The sequence below is a fragment of the Vigna umbellata genome, chromosome 2, assembly GCF_029865625.1.
Source record: "Vigna umbellata cultivar VRB3 chromosome 2, Vumbellata_1.0, whole genome shotgun sequence".
NCBI classification, from domain to species: Eukaryota; Viridiplantae; Streptophyta; class Magnoliopsida; order Fabales; family Fabaceae; genus Vigna; species Vigna umbellata.
The window spans coordinates 45,463,683-45,489,127 of NC_142166.1; the positions used below are offsets into that span (position 1 = coordinate 45,463,683).

A 25,445-nucleotide genomic window follows, 5' to 3' on the forward strand; every position below is an offset into this window, starting at 1 on the left:
AATATAAGATTTGAACCAATATATAATTTATAAATAGAAACATAATCTATTAACGTTTATATGTTGATATGTACTTGATATTTATAAGCTTGAAAGGGTTATAAATATATATCTACATAATAGGAAGTATAATATATCCTATTATTACTTTTATTCACAATTTACTAGAACGTGGGAGACTCTTTACATATGGACTTTATTTTTATATGATTTGAAGTTTCTTCTTTCAAATCAAACCTAGAGACTCACAATAGATAAACTCTTAAATCATTTGAAATATGTATAATAAGTTTATTTATAGAGACACAAGCTAACAAAATCTTAATATTGTAATTATAAGATAATCTAAAGATAAAATATTATAAATTGTATACCTATTAAAAAATATAATGTATAGTGCATTTTTATCTTTGATTTTTCAGAGGCTATAATATTATCGCTCAACCATAACATTATCTTTCGCATGAAAAAAAGACCTTATCCTCAATTGTTGTCTTAGTATAAAGGTTAAATAAAAGATTTCTTAACTCCTAATTAACCTCTACGTCTAGGTTGTCAGTCAACTCAATCAAATTTTATATGAATTTTTATATAGATTTTAAGATAATGATACTTTAACAACATTTTTTCTATAACATTTTAATATCATTTACGTGTCATTGTGTGATTGGTCCAAAATTACTCCACAATCAATAATAATAATCATAAACACCAACATGGACCAATCACAGAATGACACGTAGATTATGTTAAAATGTTGTCAAAAAAATATTGTCAAAGTATCATTATCCTAAATTTTAGTCACCAAAATTAATTTCTTGTTTTTTTGAAAGCGTGAGTCTAACTTGTAGTGGTTTGAAATTTTCCTCCAAAGTAATTGGATGTGATTTATACCAAGAAGGTGGCAAACCCTTAAGCTCTTAAAAATCCATAATATACTCTCTCAACAAGTCTTAGACCACTGGTGTGCTTGTTGTCTGGTTTGCAGCAAGAAGCTGTGGGATTACCATGGAGGACTCACTGCGGCTCTTATTGAAAGAAGAAGTGCGAAATGTACTGGATGCAAAATGATGTAAGAGAGACATGAGGGTGTTGCTCCCTCCACCACCATACCTTTCTCTCTCCACCTCCCATTTACTATTTTGCCCCTAAGTAAAATTTTATTTTTAGGGTTATTTTTTAATTTTACCCATTCACAACCTATTCTACTATAAGTAAAATATTTTTCTTTCATTTTAACATTATATTTCTTCCTCTCTTTCTTTTACAAGTTGCAAAGGTTGGTGGTGGTGGAAAAAATTATCAAGCAGTCTCCCTCTTGTGGTGCAGTGTCGCTCTCGTAGTGCAGTGTGTGGAGTGGTGCAGTGTGTGTTGCTTCCTCAAGGTGTGTATTCAAATAAACCTTCAAATAAAACCCTAAAATAAAAAACGTAACCTTTAAGACATCCTTCAACGGATGTCAAAATCCTTCAACGGATGTCACCTCCGTTTAAAAGTTACGTTTTTTATTTTAGGGTTTCTTTTATTAGTTTATTCTTTATTTTGGAAATATTTTAATAATTTAATTTAAACGTTTTGATTTATTATTTTTGAATATATTTTTAATGTATTTTAATAATGTAAGGAAAATGAAGAAGAAAGAAATGGAGGAGGAGAAGTGAAACGAAGAAGACAAATTGGATTGCAGAGTAAAATGAAAGACAAATTATTAAACGAAAATGAGAGATGGAAAAATTGGGTGCAGGAGTAAAGTAGGAGAACTAGGTTTGAAATAAATTAAAATAGTAAAAATAAAAAATTTTAATCTAAGGATATAATTGGAATTAAAATAAATTGGGGAGGTGGAGGGAGAAAGGTGTGGTGGTGGAGGAAGCAACACCCGAGACATGATTCATTTGGATTTTCACGGGCTTTGAAAACTGGAGATTTGTCCTTCAATATGAGACAATGCACTCTTAATTTTGTTAAGTCTTGTTTTGTCATGGAATGAAACAATAAAAGCATTATTTTGAATCAAACCTACAAATTTAACAAGAGATTATAGCATAAATCAATTTCTACTTTATATTTTGAAATTACATAATAAGTTTATTTATAAGGACACAAACTAAAAAAATTCTTAATCATATAACTCTAAAATAATATAAAAATAAAATATTTAAAAGATTGATTTTAAGTTAATGTAAAGATAAAATATTTAAATAGTTGATTCTAAAATAATCTAAAGACAAAATATCATAACTAAATAAACTGCATATCTATTAAATAATATAGTTATTTTTCTGATTTGTAGATTTTTGTTACCACTACCCCACTTTTATTGGATGTATTATATTCTGAGTTATGTTAGATTGAAAATTTGAGTTGATATGCACTCATTTTGTGATTTGAAAAATTTATTGGTAAATTATTTTTTATATTTCTACTCATTATAGGACGATAATGCAATGGAAAATATTAAAGAAAACATACGAAATGTTTTGAAATTGTTCTGTAAAATTTAATCGGTAGTTTAGAAAAAGTTTGATTGGGAAATTGGGGGCTAGAAACATAATTGGATAATTTTAAAAATTTTGGAAGGTAAAAGACAAATAATTTGACAAAGAGCTGAATTATACATTTTACTTACAAAAAACTTGACTATTTCTTGTAATTTCACCTTAGAAATAAAATATAATAGAGAAGAAGATAAAGAAAGCATAAGGAGATAAAGGTGGTCCGAGTCCTAAAAAATATTGAAACCCACTTTATAGAATAGCTTTAGAAGTTAAAAAATGTAACAAATAATAGAAATTTTATAGCAAACTATAATTTTATAATGGTATAGGAGCATATAGACAACAATCGATAATTTCCTCTTTTCTTTCATGCTGTCGAACCCACCACGGAAATTGCTCGTATTGTATATGCATGAAACTAACACAAGTCATGTGAGCATAGCATACCAATACCTAATGATTCTAACAATCATCCCAGTTCATGCTGGTTAAAGACTCAATAATCTAGCAGCACACATGTATTTTTATGATGACAAAGGTTAGGCAAGTGGCAATGACCACCAAAGCCCTTTAAACGTTCGGAGCCACCGGGAGGGGTTTCCCACAATTGAGTTTAATAACAAAATAAAACGAAACAAATGATAAGTTAGTCACCACTAATAAGAAGAAAACGGCAACAAAATGTGACAAGGGAATAAAATACCAGATAGCTCATGCCATTATCTTGGCAGACCTAACATAAAGACTGTCGACAACTTTCCCAATATTGGAAATGGTCTCTAGAGTTGCAGGGTATATAGCATCAGTCTTGGGATCGTCAAATATGACAAGGCATCCCGCACCTTGATCCAATGTTCCAGCAAACTTCTTGTCCAAAATCATCTGAGACAACTTTCGCTCCACATGATCAACGGGAAGTTCAATAAGTTCAGCAATATGTGCAATCTCAACCCTTGAGAAAGGTTCAATCAATCTGCAAAGATTCTGCTCCAGTAGGGTATCGTACAAGGATGAAAGGTGCCTGTGGACAATTGGGTCTTCCTCCAACTGTGCCTTGTAGTCCCGCAGAGCAATTTCAAACAACCTAAGGGACCGCTTAGAGTGTGCATCAGCAACAGCTTTCATAGCATCCAAGTCAGGCCCAAGATATTGCAGTCCTGCTTTAGAGGAAATAATTCCTCCCACGTCATCAGCTTGATTCACCATGATCTTACACAGCAACATATATTTCAGGCTAAATACAGCCTTGGGGTCATCAAGAGCATTGAATGATTCGAAAGCTTCAAAGAAATAGCTATAAGCAGTTTTATAATCCTTCTCCTCAGCATGAAGAATTCCACTCTGCAGATCTATGGCCCCTTGTTGAGCTGGAGGCACATAAATAGCATTTGCAGCTGTTCTTGCAGCCGTGAGAGCAGCTTTTGCCTTAGGAAGGTTTCTTAAGGAGAAATGCAGCTTGCTCTCCAGCAAGTCTATGTCAACCAGAAGAAGTTTGTCATCTAATCTCCTAACCTCTTTGACCAAGCCAGAGAGAAGAGTCAAAGCTTCAGAATACTCCTTATTTTCCATCAGAAGTGCTGCAAGTCTTGCCTCAACGCGTTGTCTCAGAAAGGTACGCTTCTCAGCACGAGTCCATTGCACCATTTCTTTACAGAGTGCAATTTGGAGATCAGACGTCCCAGGTATTTTAGCAACTGAGTCAATAATTCCCCTAACAATCTTTGCAGTTTTGCCTTGGGTATCAAGGAGAAGAATGGCCTCAACTGAGTGAGAAGGCTGCGCAGATCCTCTCCCCTATTCTCTTCCGTGAGATGCTTAGTGAGGAGTGTGATTGCTTGCTCTTTCATACGCAGAGCATCTGGTGAAGAAGAAGGATCATCAAGTACCCGATAAAGAATGGAGATGGCCTCAGTTGGGCTTGCAGCCTCGTTTGCCAGAACAAGTGACTCAGTAGTGGCAGGAAGATAAGAGGAAGACATTGCTCCTGTTTTGAGAAACCCTTGCAAGAAAACATTAGTAAATGCAGAGGACCATTTAAAACTAGAAACGTTGCATTACTATCAATTAATTGGAGAGTGGAAATTATTATCTCATTATGTCGCCAGTCACTAAAAATTGGACAACAGTAAATAAATAAGAGACTACTTTCCTAAAGAAAAAAACTGATCACGTGAAGGGCAAGAGATGGCAAACTGATCAGGTTTTAATAATTTTACATTATTATATACTACTGAGTTTGGATCGATTGAATGTTTAGGTCCCATACACCTACGAGTTGGGTAAAAAAATTACCACCCTTCACTGTTGTTAAAATTGTTCACAGTAATTAAATAGATGTTTATTAGTGTTTGTTTTTTAGCACCTTAAGAAGAGAATACGGGAAAGGAATGAAAAGATTGATGCTGGATGAAGAACCTTGGATAACTGGATTACCTAAAAGACGCCATGGCATCAATATCAACATAAACCTTAATACTTCCAGATTGAAGCTCTAACCAATTCTTCCATAAAGAAAGACACTATTAACAACCATAATCAATAAAAGCTTAACTGAGGCTAAAAGCGCACTCTGTTAAGCGACGTATCTGACAAAGACGTTTCACCATTTATTTGTAACAAAAAGTATGAACAAAATAATCTACTCAATCACAAGATCATCTCCCCTTACTACCGCTAAGATTGATTCTCGGATCCCGCCGGTGTCTGCAACCAACTCTCCTGACTCACCACAAAAAGACTACGAAGATATTGATTATCAAAAGGGGGCCTTCGTAGCCCGCATGCAATAACTGATGCACAGAGTTCATGGCTACAATGACAACACTATCAATTCCATCCTATATCCTCTCTTTTCTATTATGTTTTATTCTCTTACTAAAGTGAAGGCAGAAGTAGTCAAATATCCTAAGGACGACACATCCTAACACCATGCCCCGAAAACTTCACCCTACAAAGTTTTCTGGGCCATCTCCCTCCTCACGAGTGTATACAATTTAAGAAAAAACAGTCACACGAAAGATCCAAAACCTATCAACTGGAAAATACAAGAAGTTTGAACAAATATTAACAGTGGCCAAACACAGACAATGAGTCCATGGTAGACAACAAAATTAATTGCAAAACCTCCAAGCAAAATTTACTAAACAGAATGTTAACCTACGGAGTGAAAAGGTAATTGAACAGTGTTGTTTGTCACAACCACAAACGAATGGGGGAGCTAACTCGTACACAGAGAAGCAGAAAATCAAATTTTTAGGCTTACATAAAATCGTGTTAAAAAATCGGCAAACAGAAGACGAATAAGCTATAATTGAAAGCAGTCAGATTTGAAAATCAAATCTCCAAAGGAAAAAGAGGGCATCAAGGAACAGAAACACGGTTACCTTATCGGGCAGCACTGTAGAATTCCTTCGCTGCAGAGGCGCAGTATGACAGAATTAGGGGGTTGCGAGGTTTGGTTAGGGAAAAAATTGAAGCGTGCAAACCCTAAGAGAGGGTAGAGGAGGAAAACACGAAGACGCAGGGAGGAAGCAATGTCGGTCACTGTACAAACTTTAAAACTTTAAATTCACCGTTGCGTAAGTGAGCAATTGGGCTTTACTAATACTAAGCCCGGAATATTGAAAGAAAAAAACAATAAACGACTCAGGTTAGATTTTTTTGCCGTTTTCATTTATTTAAAGTTTCAATTTGATTTTTGTTTCTAAAATTTACAATTAATAAAAAAGTATATAAATTCATCTAATCGTGAATTATTATTTTTCTTACCAGGATCTTGAAGATCTAAATTTTATACGTGAGAGTGAATCTTTATTATGAAGTCAGTATTTTTTGAAAAATATGATTCTATTAACGTGGATCATGAATTTATATTTTTATTAGAATAATATTATTTAGAATATAATAAATAGTAATAAAATGATAAATAATATCATATTAAATTATGAAGATTTATTTATAAGATGAGAATATGATTGAAATAGATATAAGTTAGATTATTTTATAATAAATAGATTTAAAGAGTCTTATTAGACTGTATTATTTTATTGGGCCACATAAAAAAAATTATATATGATAAAACCATTAATTTTTATTTTTTTTTATAAAAAATTAGATAGGGATTGATGTTAGTTCTCATGAAATATCAAATTGTATGGGCTCTATTAACCTTGTTTGTTAAATATTAATACTTTCTCTTTCTGCACCCCTATAATTATTTTCAGTACTCCCCAGTCCATTGTTTTACTCTGCGGTGGTGATGATTTTGGCTTCTGGTCGTTCAAGGTTTTCAAGTTACTTGTGTGGTAAGTCTTACGTAATATTTTTCAAATTATTTTTTATTTATCATTACACAATTTAGAATTAATTTGAATTGGAAAATATAAAATATTAATTTGAGAATGTATGATATTTTAAATTGAAAGTCCACCTAGATTATACAATTTAGATTAATTTTTTTTTAAAATTTGGGATTGGATGATTCAGAAAATTTCAGATCATTTAATTTGAAAATAAATAAATGAATTTTAGATTTCACATTCCATAATATATTTTGACCGATCAAATCGAAAATCTATAGTTTATCTTATGAAATTTTCAATTTAACAGATTATCTTTACGCTTTCAAATTATTGTTTCGAATTTTTTTTAAAAAAAATGTATATTTAACTATTTTTTTAAAATTTAAATTAAAAATAATTACTAGTGAAACAAATATTAACTATTAAAAAGGTTATTTAGAACTTAATTTATATTTATAATTACGTAATTAAAAAGAATTTTAGAGAGATTATTCTTTTACGACTTGCTACAACTTATTTGAATTTTTTTTAGAAAAACTACATTCATTTATATTAATATTATATTATGTAATTTTATTTGCATTATTCGTAAAGATATCAATGTGCCTATTATTACTATTATGCAAGTCAAAATTGAAAAAGATTGGAATCATATTATTTATCATGTCAAACCAGTAAATCACTATATTTATAGACTTATAAAGTTAATTACTATATATTAAACCTAATGAAAATATAATAAATATACTGTATCAAAATATTTTTAAAAAATCTATATTAACCTATCATTGTGTATTATTTCATGAATACAAAACTATTAAAGTATCTCCATGCATAATATTCTGTTAGTATTTATAATAGCTTTTACACTTCGTAATTTGCTAATTTAGAATATCTTTTGAGTTATAAATGTGTTTTAGTGACGAACGACATTGGTTATGCTCAAGTCATTATTTTATAAATTGACTAGAAAGTGGCCCTATACGAATTATCGAATAAGAATCATGAGTTAATGTAAGTCTGAGATAGTCATGAAAATAAACTAATATTATAAAAAAAAATACACGATGACAATTATTACTATAATTATTCGAACTGTAGTATCTACGTTAATTAGATTTTAAATCATCATTAAAAATTATATAATAATGATTGTAACTCTTGCTTTAAGGATGATCTCAAGATTTTTAGTTTCTTGAATTAATATTACAACATGGATAGGCTTAAATATACGTCTCTTAACAGACTTTAAATTTAATTTAATCTCTAATAAGTTTGATTATCATTTATATTTTTTAAATTGGTCTAATCTTATATGGAACTTCCAACAAAAATGCATTAGTGCTTGATTTTGCATAAAGCTGAAAGTAAATGAAAATCCACGTTATTGAACACAGCAATTATAGATGATTTTCATTTTCTAAACCCAGGTTATTGAACACAGTAAGATCCTTTCTGATACCATCTCGAACTCTTACATTATAATATAAAGACAAAGTTGAAATCTGACTTAACTGATCAGTGATGATTTTTACATTAGATTAGGTCATACAAAATGTGTATTTTGATTTACGTGCAACTTATCCTTGGCAGTAACGACAAAGTCAAGATTGTAAAGCACAGGAACCATAGTGAGAGAGCACAAGAAGACCAAGACAGGACCAAAGATCCAAAGCAGAAGAGGAAGAGCAGCGTAGAAGAGTCTGTTTCCAACAGTGTTAAGAAGGAAGCCTTTCTCCAAGATCTGATGAACATATTCAGGGCTGACCAAGGACAAGGGGTCCTGTGGGGTGTTGATAAGGATGTTGACTTGGTTGATGAACCTTATGGACAAGGAGTGGCAGAAGAATGAGAAGAGGAAAATGGAGAGCAAAGTGACATATTTGAGTGATACCATGAACTCTCCATGACCCCCATAAACTGTGTCCTCAAGTGGCTTTTTCACACTGTAGGTGCTGCTTATGATTGCTGCTAAGCCCGAGCATAGCAGAATAGAGGTTGTGGCCATTAGGGTCGCACCCATGATTGTGTTCCTCAGTGATTGAACAGCTAGGATGTTTTTTTTGTCGTTGTCCTGCAAAAAGTTCATCATTCTTGAATTATTGTCATGCGTCTGCTCATTCTTTTTCCAATCTATTGCCTCACCATTGAATTCAGTGTACCATAAAACTAGTGGAACAAAACATTGAGTAATGAAAAGTGCAACGCTAGACATGCACTTCTTCATGCAGTACAATGAGTTGTCCACATTCGATTAATCGTAGGATACTTGACAAAACTTTCATAGAGATAATCTTCTTTATTTGCTGCACTTGTAATATTATTAGGGGATAATGATTAGTTAACACAGATATTTTTATAATATTTTAATACAATGTGTTATTTTCTTATTTAGAATTCATAATAACAAATAAATAATAAATCTATAAAAAATATGTCAAAATATTATAAAAAAAGTTTATATTAAAATACTTTTTTATATTAAGGGACATAATCCTATTGGTGATAACCATTAAAGTTGCCACAACACGTTAAAACTGGAATATACTGAAGAAACTAGAACTCAAGTGAATATACACATAGGATTCCTACAAAGTTACACAAGAAACCATTTTTAAATAGATACCTCTGAAATTTTTTGAGTAGATTGATACAAACAAACACAAGACGAAATAGTTTATAAAACTCCAAATAAGGGTAAATTTGAATACAAAAGCTAAAATGAAGAAGTGTGACAGATTTGAACTGTCATAAGTCTCGTTTTCTTTTTCAATATATTATTAACATGTAGATTTGCATGCACATTATCTACGTCTCGTTCCAACCATTTTGCATTGCGTGAATAAGAACAATCCTTTTGTTTTCTAGTATAAAAAACTATAAAGTTAAGAAAAATCTAAGGGTGAGGAAGGAAAATGGTGTTTAGGAAAACAAAATACTTTCAGTTTTTCATCGCTCCATTGGAAGGGAAGATGCTAATATATATATATATATATATACCAGTTTGGTAACCTGCTAAAAAGAACGTTCATCAAGTGCTATAAGAAGTACATATGATTTTAGATAATGTTTCACATATTTAGTTTTACATTGAAGAAGATGATGCTAGATCCATATTGGTTCTGGTTTAAAACAAGTTGAGATGATTTTTGTTTTACATATCTTTATCCAAATTTTGGAGAGGTGGAAGTAAATTAAGATACCTTCATTATGGTAGCAACCCAATTGCGTCTGCCAGTAGCATTGATGCCAATGATAGTTGTGTGTGGCTGAGTTCGAACAGTGTGCCAGAGCCAGAAATGGTAACCAATGCTCATAAGAAATCCTAAGGGCACCAATATCACATCCAAATAACACTTCTTCCATTCCATGTCACTTGGCTTCTAAAAACTTAGCTATCTTGAAGAGAAATCGCTCTCAACTCAACTTTCGTATATTAATTTCCTTCTTCTCTGACAGTGGCAAACATGGTTTATATACAGATAAAGCAAGGATGAATGTGGACTTATTTGAAACTCAATTCAATCTGTACCTGAGTTCAAAAAGAAGAACCCTACTTTTCTCATTAATTTACAAGCATTAGCCTAATATATATATATATTACATGTGGGGTTCTTTTGAACAGCTTTTAGCACCCATTACATGTGTTTTTCTTTGCTTTTTCTATCTTCCAATTAGCTACTCCCATTTTCTACTTGCCTACTTGTTATATATATATATATGGAAATGTCTAAAAAACTTCTTTTAACATTGTGTTTGATTTTGATGTATTCATGAACTTTCAATTTGCACATCAATTATAGCTTTTAGGATTAGTGATATATAAACTTGATTGATAACAATGTATTTAAGAAATTCTAAACAGTCAGAATTTACTTTTTTTTATGAAAGACTAGATTGATTTTTTTTTTCAATCAAGTGACGTGGTTTGAAAATAAAAAAATCGAGACAAACTAAAATTTATTTTATTGAAATATAATATTATATATTTAAAGTTAATCATATATATAGAACAGATTTTGAAAGTTTTTTATGATTTAATAATATATATATATATATATACACACACATATAAAGAGAATTTTTTTTCGGTTTCCAAATTTATTTTTAATTTTATTCTTTAAATAAAAGTTGTTTTAAATTAAAGAAATTATTTCCCTTATTATATCTTTTAATTAAGTAACCGTATCCTTAAATTTAATATTATTTTATTTGATTGTTTTTAATATTTTTAATTAAAACATTATTTAAAAAATAAATAAAAATTATTTACAATAAATTATACAAATTATTTATATTTAATTTTATAATGTAATAATAATAATTATTATTTTATTATTTTTATTATCATAAAATAATAACACACTTGCGCGGATGCGTTTCGCTAATATTTATAATTTATTTATATCCACCATCATAACAATTTATATTATAGTTTTATTTGTATGTGATTTATTTATGAATATACGAAAAGAATAATTATTATACCAATAATCATGTAATAAAAATTATAACAAATATTTTAAAACAAATTTATATGATAAATTTAAAAGAAAATAATAATTACCATAAAAATATTTCTAGATAAAAAAATTTACAAAATCACTTCAAAGAAAATTGTAAAACATTATATTAAATAAGAAATCGAACCAAATCAAAACTGTATTTGATTTTACGTTAGCTTTAAGCCACTTTTTTAATATATTTAACTAAATTGAGATGCAAATACCTATGAAAAATTGAAAAGAAAAATACACCACAAAATATTAAATAATGATGTAAATCTAAATTTAAGGGTGCTTTTTGCTGACATTTGCTAAAGTTACAAAAAAAAAATCTTATTGGCACATAATTTTCGAGATATTTTCAACCTTAAAGCTGACAAATTAAACCAAGGTATTTTTATGCATGCATTACCAATGAAAAATTGCAATGACTGTATAAGTAATTGTTAAATACCAATATTTAAAAATATAATAATTGGATGTATATTTGTGTGAGAAGTAATTTTAATACGGTTAGTTGTATTTATTATTTGCATTTAAGTAAACAAAAATAATAATAACGAAAAACGTTGATTATATACATAACTGTAACATGAATTAAAATGTTCATTTATCAAACTTTTTCAACCTTGTGTCATGTTGCTTATCAAATGTTATTCCACCGTTTATATTAGTGTCAAACTTTCACAACTTATATCTTGATTCTTATAAAATAATATTTTATTATATATGATAATCATAAATTTTTTAAAAGTATGAAACTTTCACAACCTTATATGTCTTGTTTGCCTATCAAATAATATTTTAGTATCGCACGCATATTTTGAAGTGTCAAATTCTCAACCTTGTATATGTTTAAATAAATAATAATTTATTATCACACTGTTCTGAAAAAGTGTAAGACAATCACATATTAAATAACAATTTTCACCACTAAGAAAAATGAAATTTATAATAGAGTTTATATTCTCAAGAAAGAAAAAATTGTGTTATATTCCAATATAATTGTAGTTTTCTTTACCTTAGTTAATATAATTGTGTTAATATAATTTTTGGTTTAATAGTTATTTAAATAAAAATATAACTTTTTATTTTTTATATTTAATGTATAATCTCTAATTTGAATGAAAAATAATTCTAGATGAGGAATATAGAGTACGGATTTACATTAAAAAAAAAGAGTTGGAAAAAAGGAATGAGAAATTTGTTAAAATATAAGAGAAGTGATAAGGTTTGATAGAAAGAAGGAAAGTGAAATTGTGACAAAGCGCATTTGATTATTGAGGAGAGAAATAGGAGATAAGGAAAGGGCCACTGTCAAGTGAAGTGGGCCCAAATTGGGCCCAATGTCCAACACCATTATTCACTCATCTCATGCGAGACTGGCTAATCATAAGTGCGTTCTCTATAATATACGCAATCCACTCAAACAAACGCTCTTTCGCGGTTAAGTTCAACACAACCGTTTCCTTCACTAATTCCTTTCTTTCTATCACTAATCTAATTTTAAAACAAACTACTTTTTCTATTTAGATTAAATTAAATGTTATTATATTACGATACATGACATGCTCAATAATTTATAGCTTTCCGTAGCTAGTTAGCTAGTAAATCATTTCAGACTTTGAAAAAGGTAGTCAAAGAGAAACAAAAGCAAGTTAAAGGGTAAGGACATATGAAAAAAAAGAGTACGTATACGTTGTTACACAATGAAGGCTCAGTTTCCAAACATTCAATGACTAAATCAAATTATAGTTTTGCTGTTATTCATAAATCAAACTAATTAATCATTTCCAACATATTTTTTAAATTTGTCACACTACTTAGTTAAGAAACAATGACAAGTTTGTTTGGTTTTTCTTGAATTAAGTATTGAGTTAAAATGTATTGTGAACAGAGAGAAACTACATTTGAAGAGAGTTTTACTTCTTTTATGTTAGTTTATAAGAAGAATCCTTCTTTTTCTTTTTTGGTAAGCAAAAAATGAAAGTTTGCATATGGAGAATCTAAACAGAAAAAAGTAAAATTTGACAAGAGGACAGTGTGATGTGAATGATTTTTAAAGACATTGTTGTCTATGGGAAGCTATGTTAGAGGGAAATGAAACCCTTATAAGAGAAAAAAGAAGTTGGGTACGTAGTATTATTTTGTCACCCAACAAATTTATATCTATTATTTTACCTTTCAATAATTCTGTGTCTTTATAATTACAAAAGTTATTTTTTTTAATAATCAAAAATAGATTTTCAAGTGGTATAATATAATGTAAAAAAATGTTTTTCAAAGATTTAATTTATGAAAAGTTTTAAGTTTTTTTTTTTGTATATTATTCACCAATTTGAAAAAAAAAAAAAGATAACACTACATACCTAATGGGTGCTATGGGCATGGGAAGTGGGTGGACAACAAACCTTTGCAATTAGTGGAGACTTGATGTCCACTTTTGACACCACTGTTCCAAAACCAAGAGACAAAACAAAGCCACCCTAAAATCCTTTTCTTACTTACCTCAATCAAAAATTCTAGTATGGAACATTTAAGAAACAACTCATTTTGATTTGAAACATAATGTAATATCCTTGATATCTTTTTATCAATCTCTTTATATATTTAATAATAACGAAATTCAAGATTTTCCAGTACTAAAATAGTATGTATTTAATAATTATAAATTATTAAAATATGTTATACTATTTAAAAACAATTTGGGCATTAGTTTGATTAAGGTTGTCCAACATGGTAACAGTTGGAGGCAATTGGATTGAATAGAATAAGCCCATTAATGAGAATATGCTTTGGAAGATGCCTGGGCACAATTATAGTTTGTGTGAACTGAACAATTAACTAGGGTGACGTATGAATTCATGGAAAACATGTGTTCATTAATGGTCCAATGTTTTCGAAACCCAAGATTTCATTGTTAATGTCAGCGAACAGATGCTAAAGTTTTAGGACAAACAGTTATCAATATATATTCACCTTATCAGTTTCACGATCATCACACACGAATTATAATTTTTTTTAATATGTTTTTAATTTTTAAAGCGCAAAATTTATTTATTTATTCTAATTTTTTTATACTTTTTTGATAGTCAAACTTTTAATATTAATGGATATAACTTTCTTAATATAACAGGGTATTGTTAATTTTTACTATTATCTTAATAATATTTTATTAACAAAATAAAATATTTTCTAACTTTTAATTTTTTAATTCTCAATTATTTTATTTTTTAAATAATTATATTTTGGGTATATTAATTCAATTATACATTAATTTTTATTTTTATTTTCAATTTAGTGACAATAAATTTTTACTTCAAATCACGTAATTTAACAATCCAAAGAAGAAAAAAGAACAACAAAAATAGAGATGATGAAGTTTATATGACATTGAGCGTCACTTTCTTATCGTTGAGTGCTAGTATTACACAAGTAAGACGTATCAGTCTTGTATCTACCACTGAGTGCCAAGAAAACTGTGTTGAGTGTCATTCTATTTGCAAAAGTCAGCATTGAGTGTTAGGTACCCAATATTGAGTGTCATTCGTTTTGAAAAATGTAATGCTAAGTGGTACAAAGGTTGTGTTGAGCGGTACTTATGTTGATATGAAGAGTTGTGTCCTATTGCTTCCATATGCTTAAGGGAAGTTCATATTTAGTTATTTGAGACACAATTTTTCACTCTTTCAAGAGTTTGGTGGTCTATTGGGGTTTGTAAGAACCATCCCTTATATATTTCTTCTTGTATCTCTATCTTCTTCCATCTATTGTAGTCCTGGACTCTCCATGACAAAGGAAAACTAAACCCATTTTGTTAAGGGTATATGTAATAACTAAACTCTCTTGTATTTTGCAAATGCTTTGAATATATATATATATATATATATATGACTATTTCATTAAATGTTAATATTGTTGTTTATGTACTTAATACTCACTTTGATGTGACCATTCATATCTTGATGTTTGGCTCATTAGGTATTGGAAGATATCTTTTGAAACCTAGACTTGGAACATATACAATAAAGCTTGTTTCTAAGATAGTGTCTTAAATCCAAGTTCATAAAGCAAGTTTGTTTATTATTAGAGGTTTAAGAGATTGACTCTTAATAAGAAAATGTAGGCTCATTCTAAAAAGATATTAAGGTTTTAGTAGACTTGTGGGTTGACATTAGTATATTTACGGAAAGGATATAAGTTTTTATATGCACTAAAATGAGATAAGTGAAATCTAGCTCCAACAATATCAATCCATATTATTTCTAACATTTTCCATTTTTTAAGTTCATCTTTATTATTTATGCATCAATTTACTTTATTGCACATGATATCAAAGTATGAAACTATTATTTAATTTATATTATTTATTAAATGTATGATTATTTAGTATTATAATAGTCGGTCTTACCGGATACTATTTATACAATTTGATACGTTTGTCAAAGAATTAACATAATTTAACGGTGTTAATTTATTTTAACTCACTAGGTTCTCCATGAAGCTTTCCACACTGTGTTGGAAGGCTTCTCCCTCCCCACCGCATGACAAAACCCTCATTATAAGTCTCTTTCCACCAATTATTGGTACTTTATATTTATTCAATATTTTTTTTTATTTATAATTTATCTTTACAACTTTACAAGCAAACAAATGATTAACCCATAGAAAAATTGTGTATTTTTATTAATCTCGTCATGATATGTAACACATTATTATTTTTTAATAAATTTTAGCATCACTTAAAGAACAACCATCCTTGTTTGATATTTTTTATAACTATTATTTTAATCATTGTCATTTTTGTCATATTTTTAACGACGTCGACATGTACAACGAAAACAATAGTTGAAGAGCAAATTGTTGAAATCAAAAAATGAAAAAAAGGATGAAAAAATGTTGAAACCTTTAAAATATATGTCGGACAAAAAGTTATTTAGTTGTTAATTTTCTGATTAAGTTTGAAAGCACTGAAAATATATTGAAAGTGGCTTAATTGGGCCTAACACTTCTTGAAGTTTTGAGTCAATAAATATGGCAGAATGGACAATTGATAAGTATTAGTCAAAAGTTGACAACCGATGAAGATGACAACTTTGAAAGAGGGACTTTGGAGAGTGATGAATGGGCCTTTGAAAGTATTATGGGATTCGATTGTTGTAGAGAATGGAAGTCCTTCTAGTGAAACTTAATCGTCAAATAAACCCCTCACGTGATGTTACAGAGCTTAATTAACTCGTTAATGATTTTGGTTTATGTATTGCGTATTATGAAAGAATTTTCATGACTATCTATTTGAACGAACCTACAATTTTGATTATTCACTCATAATTGTATGAATATCTCTTACATATATGTGGAATGCACCTATACATGCATGCATTTTCCTAATCAATGTACACTATATGCAAATTATATAATATACTGACGCTGATCAATAATGAAATTATTTTTGCAAGAATCTAAAAATAATATAATTCTAAGATACCATTGAAAATTTTCTTTTATGAATTGAGTCATGATTTATTAAAATTAAATCATTTCAATGAATTTCATTACAAAATCCAACATTTAAATCATACCAAGGATGTAGATAAATGCTTTAGAAAAAAAATTTAAATATGTTTCAAAAATATTTTTAAAAATTATGTTTTATTCTTAAATAAAAATATATTTATTTTGTTCCTACACTTTATGAAAAAGTATCATTTCCAAAAAAACAAAACATAAAGTGTTTTTTATATGACAAGTAGAATTTTATAATAGATTATAAATTATTCTTAATGAAAATTTGGCAAAGTAGCCTATGAGTGGATGAAAGATCTCCCACGTCTGAATTTTGGAAGCACAATAATGGTAATATGGTCAGGAAAGGATTTAGAAGAGCAAGAAGAAACAAAAAAAAAACAAGAAAAAAGAGTTAGCTTCTGTCATACTCTCGCTTAAGCGAGAGTAACCTTGCTTTAGAATTATTGTCACTCTCACCTAAGCAACAAAGACCTCGTCTAAGCGAGATTCATCAAGTTATTAAATTTTTGTATCATTCTCATTTAAGCGAGAATAATTTAGCTCAAGAAAGAAGAATTTCTTCACTCTAAAGTACCTTCTAGGGGCACAATAAAAATAAATCAGAGAAGAATGTATAATAAGACAAATATGGGAACGCCACAATCTAGCAGATTGATAAGTCAAGGAAGATTCGTCACAAAGATGTTAATCTTTCATAAGAATCAGAGTTCTAAAACAAAAACCAAGAGAATCCTCTCTCAAAAATGCAAATGCATATATTATGACTCAAAAATGTCTATATATAGATACAAATGTTTAAGGCACTTAACAAACCCTAAAAGAAAGCCCAATGACATTGGGTTCAAAAATAATTTAAAAAATAGAAACAAATTGTTTGCAATTAAAATAAAAATACAATTTATTTAATTTCCTAATTTATTCTTCAATTGTGCTGATAATCTTCATGTTCTTTAAATTCCATTCTTTATGGAAGATTATAAGAATCAAGATTCAAGGAGACATGTTTTGATCTTTGACCTTGTCATAGATCCTTTGAATTGCAAATGTTCTTCTTTAAGTTTTTCTCATATATGTTTCAGGAAATAGTCATCTATCATACCTTCCTTGAAGAGGATTTGTCCTCAAATTCGTACCTCTTGGAGATTCTTTATCACGATAACTCGTGTAGTTTTATATATCATGAAAAAAAAATGGATGGAGGAACTCTGGAAAAGAAGAACAAAGGAATAAAAAGATAGATAAATCAAAGTTTCTTCAATTTTTCTTCTTGAACTTAGGATTTCAGTGGCTACCATGAGTGATTAATCTTTTATCTAAGGATTGAATGTAATCGATTCAAACTTGGATGTAATATGATGATATTTATATATAACTATGATATTTTTACTCAATATTTGTATTCTTGTTCTATTCTTAATGTTTGATTCTATCTAATCAATAGATTCTTCATTGTGATTTTTGGATTTGACAAAGAAATATTTCTGAAATTTGATTTGAATAAAAATACTTGATATATAAGGATTCTAGGAATAGATTTCAGTATATCAGTTCCTTATAACACTTTAACATAAAGCTGAATAATTTTGTTGGATATGTGAGGAATCAATATTCACGAAACTCATATTTTAAATTTTATAGGTGATGAATCAATATAAATGATTATTGTGTGTTGCATCAATATTGATATTTCTAAATAATATATGTCGATATTCATTCAAATCACAAGAGAGATGAATGAAATTCAATTTCAAATTCTCTTATTAAAACTTTCTTTAAGTGTTGTGGTGATATTAATTGTATCAAACTTAGCATAATTTTATAGAAATCAATTATGAACCAACTTTTACTTCTGAACATATATTGATTGAAATAAACTTATTTTAATTGAATTCATTTATCGTGAAACGACACTCTCACTTAAAATTCATTATACTACATTAAGTAATGATAAGCTGGTAAAGAATAAACATGGATAAAAAGTTAACCTCTAAAGTAATATTGATTAGATGAAATATAAGAGTGTTTTTATAAACCTTTTAAGTCTATAAATAGAGAAGATAACTAATAAATAGTTACAATATAATATTTTTATAATATTTCAGGATATATAGGCCGGATATATAGTTTGTTAAAAAAATGTTTTACCTTACTTTAATAAAACGTCCAAGATGAAATATATAGAAACAAAATAAAACTTTGAAAATCAGATTTAATCCAAAGAATAATGAGAGGTTGTTCAGTGATACGTATTTGCTCTTCTCTTCAATATCAGCATGCAAATGCAACGCATTGTTAAGCTATCTCAAATGGCGCATGAGAACGCGGATCAAGGTCGGAGATAACTATACTTAAAAGTCAATCAGCCTTTACATTTTTCTAACAAATCATAATATTTTATAAATTTTCTTCAGAAATACAAATTGTTCACCTCCATTTACGTAACTGTTCGAGTACGTCACGTAATCAACCTTCTTTTCTTTTGCAAATCATTTTCGCCTCTTTTAAATTAGGTTCCTATTATAGGCCAAAGTTTTCCATTAGGGTTAGTGATATATTTTTTTTGCTAATTAATTTTTTAAGTCAGTTTCAAAGGTCTTAATTTTAATTTTAGTTTTGTTATTTATTTTAAACAAACTTGTTCCAAATTCTGTCACCCCTTAACTTTTTCTCCTTTCAAGTTTATTATAATCTATCTTCTAGCCATTATTGAGATACTTCTTGAATAGTTGAACATAGTTAAATGGTAATTTCGTTGTTAGCCACGTAAGATGAAACAAATAAATCCAGCAATAAACCTATATATAACTTTCAGTCTTTGTGGTTCTGGATAGAGATGTTTTTTATTTATTTATTATTCTACTCTTTCTTATAAAAAAACCCAAAGAATATAGTAGTTACCTTTCCTTTTCTTCTGCTTCACCAACAGCTATTTAGTGCATTGAACCTGTAATATGATGAATTTAACCGACAGCTATTTCTAATAATGCCGTATATCATGGGTACTTCATTTTTTACAACATTATATTGTCTTGTTATAATCTTCAATTCAAAAGAAAAATTATTTGCGAAAATTCCTTGACATTTAAAGATATATTCAATTTCTCCTTTAAATTTAAATTTGTGGAAAATGTACTTAAAATATAAAGACATTTCCGTAATTTTTTGTGGAGACTTTTCTGTGGAAGAAGTTGCAACAAATTTCTGCCGAAGTAATCAAGAGAAAACTCAATTTTCTACTATATGCTCTGACTAATATTTAGTGGTGAAGAAAATTAATGATAATATATATATATATATATGAGCATTGTAAACACTTTAGCTACTGTTCATCAGATAATTTAGCAATTACTAATAGAGATTGTAAGTAAATAGCATAATTTTAATTTTTTAAAATAAAATAAAATAAGTAATATATTAACTTTTTCCTTGACTTCCAGTTTGGTCTTGTTCAATCAATTGATGTTAGCCCATCACAAAATCATTATAAATAAAACAAAAGGAAATAAAACGTGATTGGAGAAGTGAACTTGTTTCAGGTTTTGGTTGTTCAAACTGAGCATGCGCAGCAGATAGACATAAACAACGAAAAAAACAAAATGCAACATAGAACTGCATGCATTTTCAAAATTGACAACACAGGAAATAAAAAAATATTATGAATTAAGCTTTTAATTGTTTGGATAGAATCAACATTCTAGCTGAGTGATTAAAATATATATATATTAAAAAATATATTTTAAAATTTTATTTCTGCATATTAATAAATGATCCAATAAAATACGTTGTATCTCTCGTTATCTAATTTTTTTGAGATAAATTTTAAACTTAATTCAGTTTTAAAAATAATTTATATAACGAGATTGTATCTATTTATTGGTTTATGGGACCGACGTTAATTCTTCTCTTCTAAAGGGTTTTTTAAATTCTAAATTTATGTTAAAGTTTTATTTTTAGTTTTCTCTTGTCAAATTACATGGAGAAAATACTTTTGATGCTAAAGTTTGAATACTCTAACTATAAATATGTAATAAAAAAATAATCAATTATCTGAATATCAAATTTGTATTTATTAATTTTAAAATCAACTTTTAATTTGTAGTGACCTAACTACAGTAGAAATAATAATGATTAAGATTTTCAATTATAAGAAGTAACTTATAGTTAGAATAGAAAATATTTCAGCAGAGAAACAAACACAGGAGAGAATGAAAAACACTATAAGGAGATTACTGAAATCCTTATAAACTAAAACTATTATGAGTTTAATGTTGAATAGTAGGTACACATGTACCATTGCATTGTACGAGGCGACCTTTGACTGTTTACATATCGGTTTGCCTTGGAAATCAAATCAGAAAATAACTACCTTTCAAGCTTCCATTAAGTGTAATGGCAGAACATAAACTAATAATTTTATAGTGAATCTCTGAGACCTAGTCATCGGTGATTTAAAATAATGAAAACCACGGTGGATTTAGCTTCCAAAACAAAGAATGGTGAGGTAGAAGGAAAGCTCTGACTTGCACTAATCACTCACATGCCAAGCATGGGAAACGCAACTTGACGTTTAACTCATCCTAACCTGGACAAAAGTTTTTGTTCGTTTTCTCATGCATGCATGTGACATAGAAAACCAAACACTCATTACAAATATAATATTCCTTCTTGTCACAATTTAATAACCTTTTAATATTAAGACTTACCAAAGCACGAGTTCTATAAATTGGAGCCATATCATTAGCCAAACTCAACCTATTTCAACCATAGAGAAAACCAGGTTCAGTTCTGTTGTCCCATAATAACCCTAACCCAACCCTTCTCATGATATAGCCAAACTGAAATAACCCAAAACCCTTAACAAGGGTTCAAACAACATGTCCATGGATCCTGCCAAGAAGCCTAACAAGATCAGAGACATAGTGAGGCTTCAACAGATTCTTAAGAAATGGAGAAGGGTTGCAAACTCTTCAAAAACAAGCAGAAGTAACAGTAACAACAGCAACAACACCGGCAGAAGCATCAAATTTCTCAAAAGAACACTTTCTCTGTCTGAACGTGAGGGAGGAGGATCGAGCAGTGTTGTTCCCAAGGGCTACGTTGCTGTTTGTGTTGGCGTGGACCTTAGCAGGTTCGTTATACCAACCGAGTATTTGGGTCACCAAGCCTTTCACATGTTACTCAGAGAAGCTGAGGAAGAGTTTGGGTTTGAACAGACTGGGGTTCTCAGAATCCCTTGTGAAGTGTCTGTGTTCGAGAGTATCTTGAAGATTGTGGAGAGAAAGGACAAGTTTTTCACTCAGAAATGCAGGTTTAGCATTGAGAAAATGATGGGATATTGTTCCTCCAACAACCTTGCTTATTCTCATCACCCTCCAAGTCCAATGTGCAGATAGTTTAGGATTTTGACAATTTTATACATTTTTTCTTTTCTTTTCTTCTTTGTGGAAGCTCATCCATGTAAGAGAGGGTTAGAGTGAATTCCAACAAATTCATCAGTTACAACTGAGATAACCCTCTAAGCAAAGAATACAACTTTCATTGTCCAAATCATGTATCTCAAGAAATTTTGGACTCGTGATGATAAGACAAAAAGCTTTCACAGATGACAAATCTGAGTACTACTTACTAATTTTTTATTATGGAATAGAAAGTTTTGTTATTTTACATTTCAGTTCATGAATTTATTTTACCCTTTTGTGTTCTTTCTTTTATAAATAATATAACATGATAAATTTTAGGCCTTGTATATTGCACCTGTTAGGAATTGGGAAACTTGTGATCACGCACGCACAGAAGTTTCTTATCAGCAACACCTTAGAAGTTATTGACTTTATAAATTTAGTGAATGAAGAAGTATTATTTAATTGGAAAGAATCAATTCAAATCTTTCAGCCAAGCCAAAGGTATAGTCTAATCACACAGAAGAGAAATGGTTATTTTCTTTTTTACTTTTATTTTTATTTTATTTTACTTCTTTAATCTTATATATTTGATTCTGTTGACTGTTTATATGCATGATAATAATTTTTATTAATTTATATTATTTGAAAAGTAAATTGCTCTCACCGAATCTGAGGTTCACCACTGCTAAAAGGTTAAGAAAGGAACTGCGCTTTTCATTCTGAAAACACCTCAGTTTACAGACAAACTTTAACTATGAAAAAAAGACATATATGACACAAAATCGAGAGGATGTGTTCAAACAACTTTGAATTTAACCCAATTAGTCTAGTTAAGACTGAAGTTTTTGGATAGTTTTACACGAGGTTCAATCTTTGCTGTCATGTTAAAAAAGTATCAGCTATCAATATGTTAACAGAAAATACTAGGAATACCTACTATGATTAGTGTGTTTAGTTTGATAAGTTGTTTAGATAATGGAAAGTCAAATATGAAAGTTTTCAATAAATCTTTCCCACAACATAAAATGTATAATTAATACCAATTCATTCCTTTAAACATGGTTTTCATAGTATGTAAACATGGATATGTTTATAAGTATTATGCTTTTGAAGTTAAATCTTTGATATCTGGTATGTTAGATCTTATCGAGATAACCGAAATGGAAATTAATATACGGATAATCTACGGAAATTTCCCATCTTAGAAGCCATGTTACTGTTTCTCTTTATTTGAATTCCCTTCCCATGTGCCTTTAGTAAAATCATTGAGATTACAAGTTGTAATGCCACTGTATATGCATCAACACATGTTTCAATGGTGCATTACGTACGCTCAGAAATATTAAATCCTACTCACTTGCCTTCAAGTATTGCTCATTGAGAATTTATAGATGGCATGATGTGTTTAACTTTGATGTTATTTATGTAGTGTATTTCTTTTTGTATGTTATCATCATTTAATGATATTTTGTTAACAATTCTTAAGTAATAGATTTGACTAATTCAATTTTAATAGATTATAACATAAGATTTTAATGAAGTTATATATTATAAATTGAGCTTATATGCAAGATTTTCAACTACTACTGTCTGAATGAATTTAACAACACGTCTGCAGAAGAAGTCTACTGACAGAAATCAAATCTTCAAACTTGTACTGCATAATTCACATGTCTGCATTCATAATTCAGAAGGGAAAACATGTGTAACGGTGAAAGTTGAGAAATTCACCCTCGTTATCTGTGGTATGTGACAGGACTAGACTTAAATTACAAGCTTCTGCAGCATATGGAATCTTCCACTAAGTTCATGAGGACTTGTGTTAAATACTATATAATGTAGCACATGGCCAAATAATTTAGTGGCCTACATTGATATATGTGCTGCCTTCATCAATTTAACAGAAAAACATATATTGTTTTAAAATCTACGTGTAACATTCTCTTAATAATAATCCTTGTAGCACTAAAGAAAAAGATCAGGATAACTATTTAGATCTTGAGTCAAGAATGCGATATCTTTACTGGTGTCATGTGTGATCAGCTTAAAAAAATGCAGAAGCAACTCTAGTCAGATTTCCCAGGATACCACGTGTTGACTCCTTAACTAAATCTCATGATCATTAGAATATGTCTGCGTAATTGCAACTTGAGAGGAGATTCTGATTCATATACGAGCCTTCACTCACCTTGTTATGATAAGATGTTTCAAAGAAATGTAACTTGTTTCGTTGTCCAATTAACGGAGGAGAGAACATGCACTCAAAATATTTGATAGTACTATCTCTGACACTTTATTTCGGTTTCTTCATTTAGTGATTGAAATTCACATGAATTTCACTACGTAGAAAGATAAAATGATAAATTATATGGTTCTGGACTGCATAATCTCAGCCAAATCTAGCCTAAGTATTATTTTCTGTTAATTGAAAATGTCTGTTATGTAGATATTGACTGAGACCATGAACAGATAGATGACTGAGCATGACCACAGAAGACTGAGACTATGTTCTAGCATTTCTCACTCTTCTAATAAGAGAAATTATTTAAGTGATTTTGATTCATATAGGTATATTAATTTTCACAAGAAACCTTAAGAGTAACCCATCAAACAGACATCCATTGTTTTTATAAGTTTGCCCCGATAACTTTTCCTAGGATAACTCTTGTTTTTAACAGTCCCTGTTCCTTTTCAAACTATCAATCTTTCAATTTTCATGTGATCAACTAGTATGCTACAGCCTGCAACTTTGACGCCAAAACATTGTTAACAACCTGAGCTAAGAATTTCTCAAATGGAATTACAATAGCTTAGTTTTTTCCTAAATATGCAATTTATTCGGTTTCTTTTGAAGATGATTCTATTTGAACTGTGTTGGTCGATTAAAATAATTATTATTAGCTTTTCCTGCTTACAGATTTTTCCATACTTCAAAGGATTATCAGATTTTGAACAGTTCCCTGCAGACAAACAGTTAGCGTCAACCCCAGTTTTCAAATTGGATACATCTTTTTGCCTCACCATAATGTGAAGATTAATGATCTTGACAACCCAGTAAATTTACACAAGTGATTGTTGGTTGTTGAAATATCCTTTTCTGATGTAAAATATAGACAATGAAAAGTAAAAAAAAAAGGTTAGAAAGAATAAACAAACTTATACAATTAGAGCTTTGGGCTGTTAAACGTATTTTGCAACTAAATGTAACTT

General features: G+C 29.4%; 3 protein-coding genes across 3 annotated transcripts; 1 reads left to right on the plus strand and 2 right to left on the minus strand.

The window, feature by feature from the left end:
• Positions 1-3,003: 3,003 nt before the first annotated feature.
• LOC124848918 (26S proteasome non-ATPase regulatory subunit 11 homolog) lies at positions 3,004-6,061 on the minus strand. Its single transcript, XM_047326743.2, has 2 exons — positions 5,882-6,061; positions 3,004-4,482 (listed from the first exon to the last, which is right to left on the minus strand). The coding sequence occupies exon 2, from the start codon at positions 4,140-4,142 to the stop codon at positions 3,210-3,212; it is 933 nt and encodes a 310-aa protein (XP_047182699.2). The 5' UTR covers positions 4,143-4,482; positions 5,882-6,061; the 3' UTR covers positions 3,004-3,209.
• A 2,152-nt stretch (positions 6,062-8,213) lies between these two features.
• On the minus strand, positions 8,214-10,332 carry LOC124848921 (uncharacterized). The gene is made up of 2 exons (XM_047326746.2): positions 10,003-10,332; positions 8,214-8,873 (listed from the first exon to the last, which is right to left on the minus strand). Exons 1-2 carry the CDS (start codon positions 10,168-10,170, stop codon positions 8,346-8,348), a joined length of 696 nt encoding a protein of 231 aa, XP_047182702.2. The 5' UTR covers positions 10,171-10,332; the 3' UTR covers positions 8,214-8,345.
• Positions 10,333-21,605: 11,273 nt separating this feature from the next.
• On the plus strand, positions 21,606-22,504 carry LOC124820817 (auxin-responsive protein SAUR72-like). Its single transcript, XM_047292590.2, has one exon. The coding sequence runs from the start codon at positions 21,708-21,710 to the stop codon at positions 22,224-22,226; it is 519 nt and encodes a 172-aa protein (XP_047148546.1). The 5' UTR covers positions 21,606-21,707; the 3' UTR covers positions 22,227-22,504.
• Positions 22,505-25,445: the final 2,941 nt, after the last annotated feature.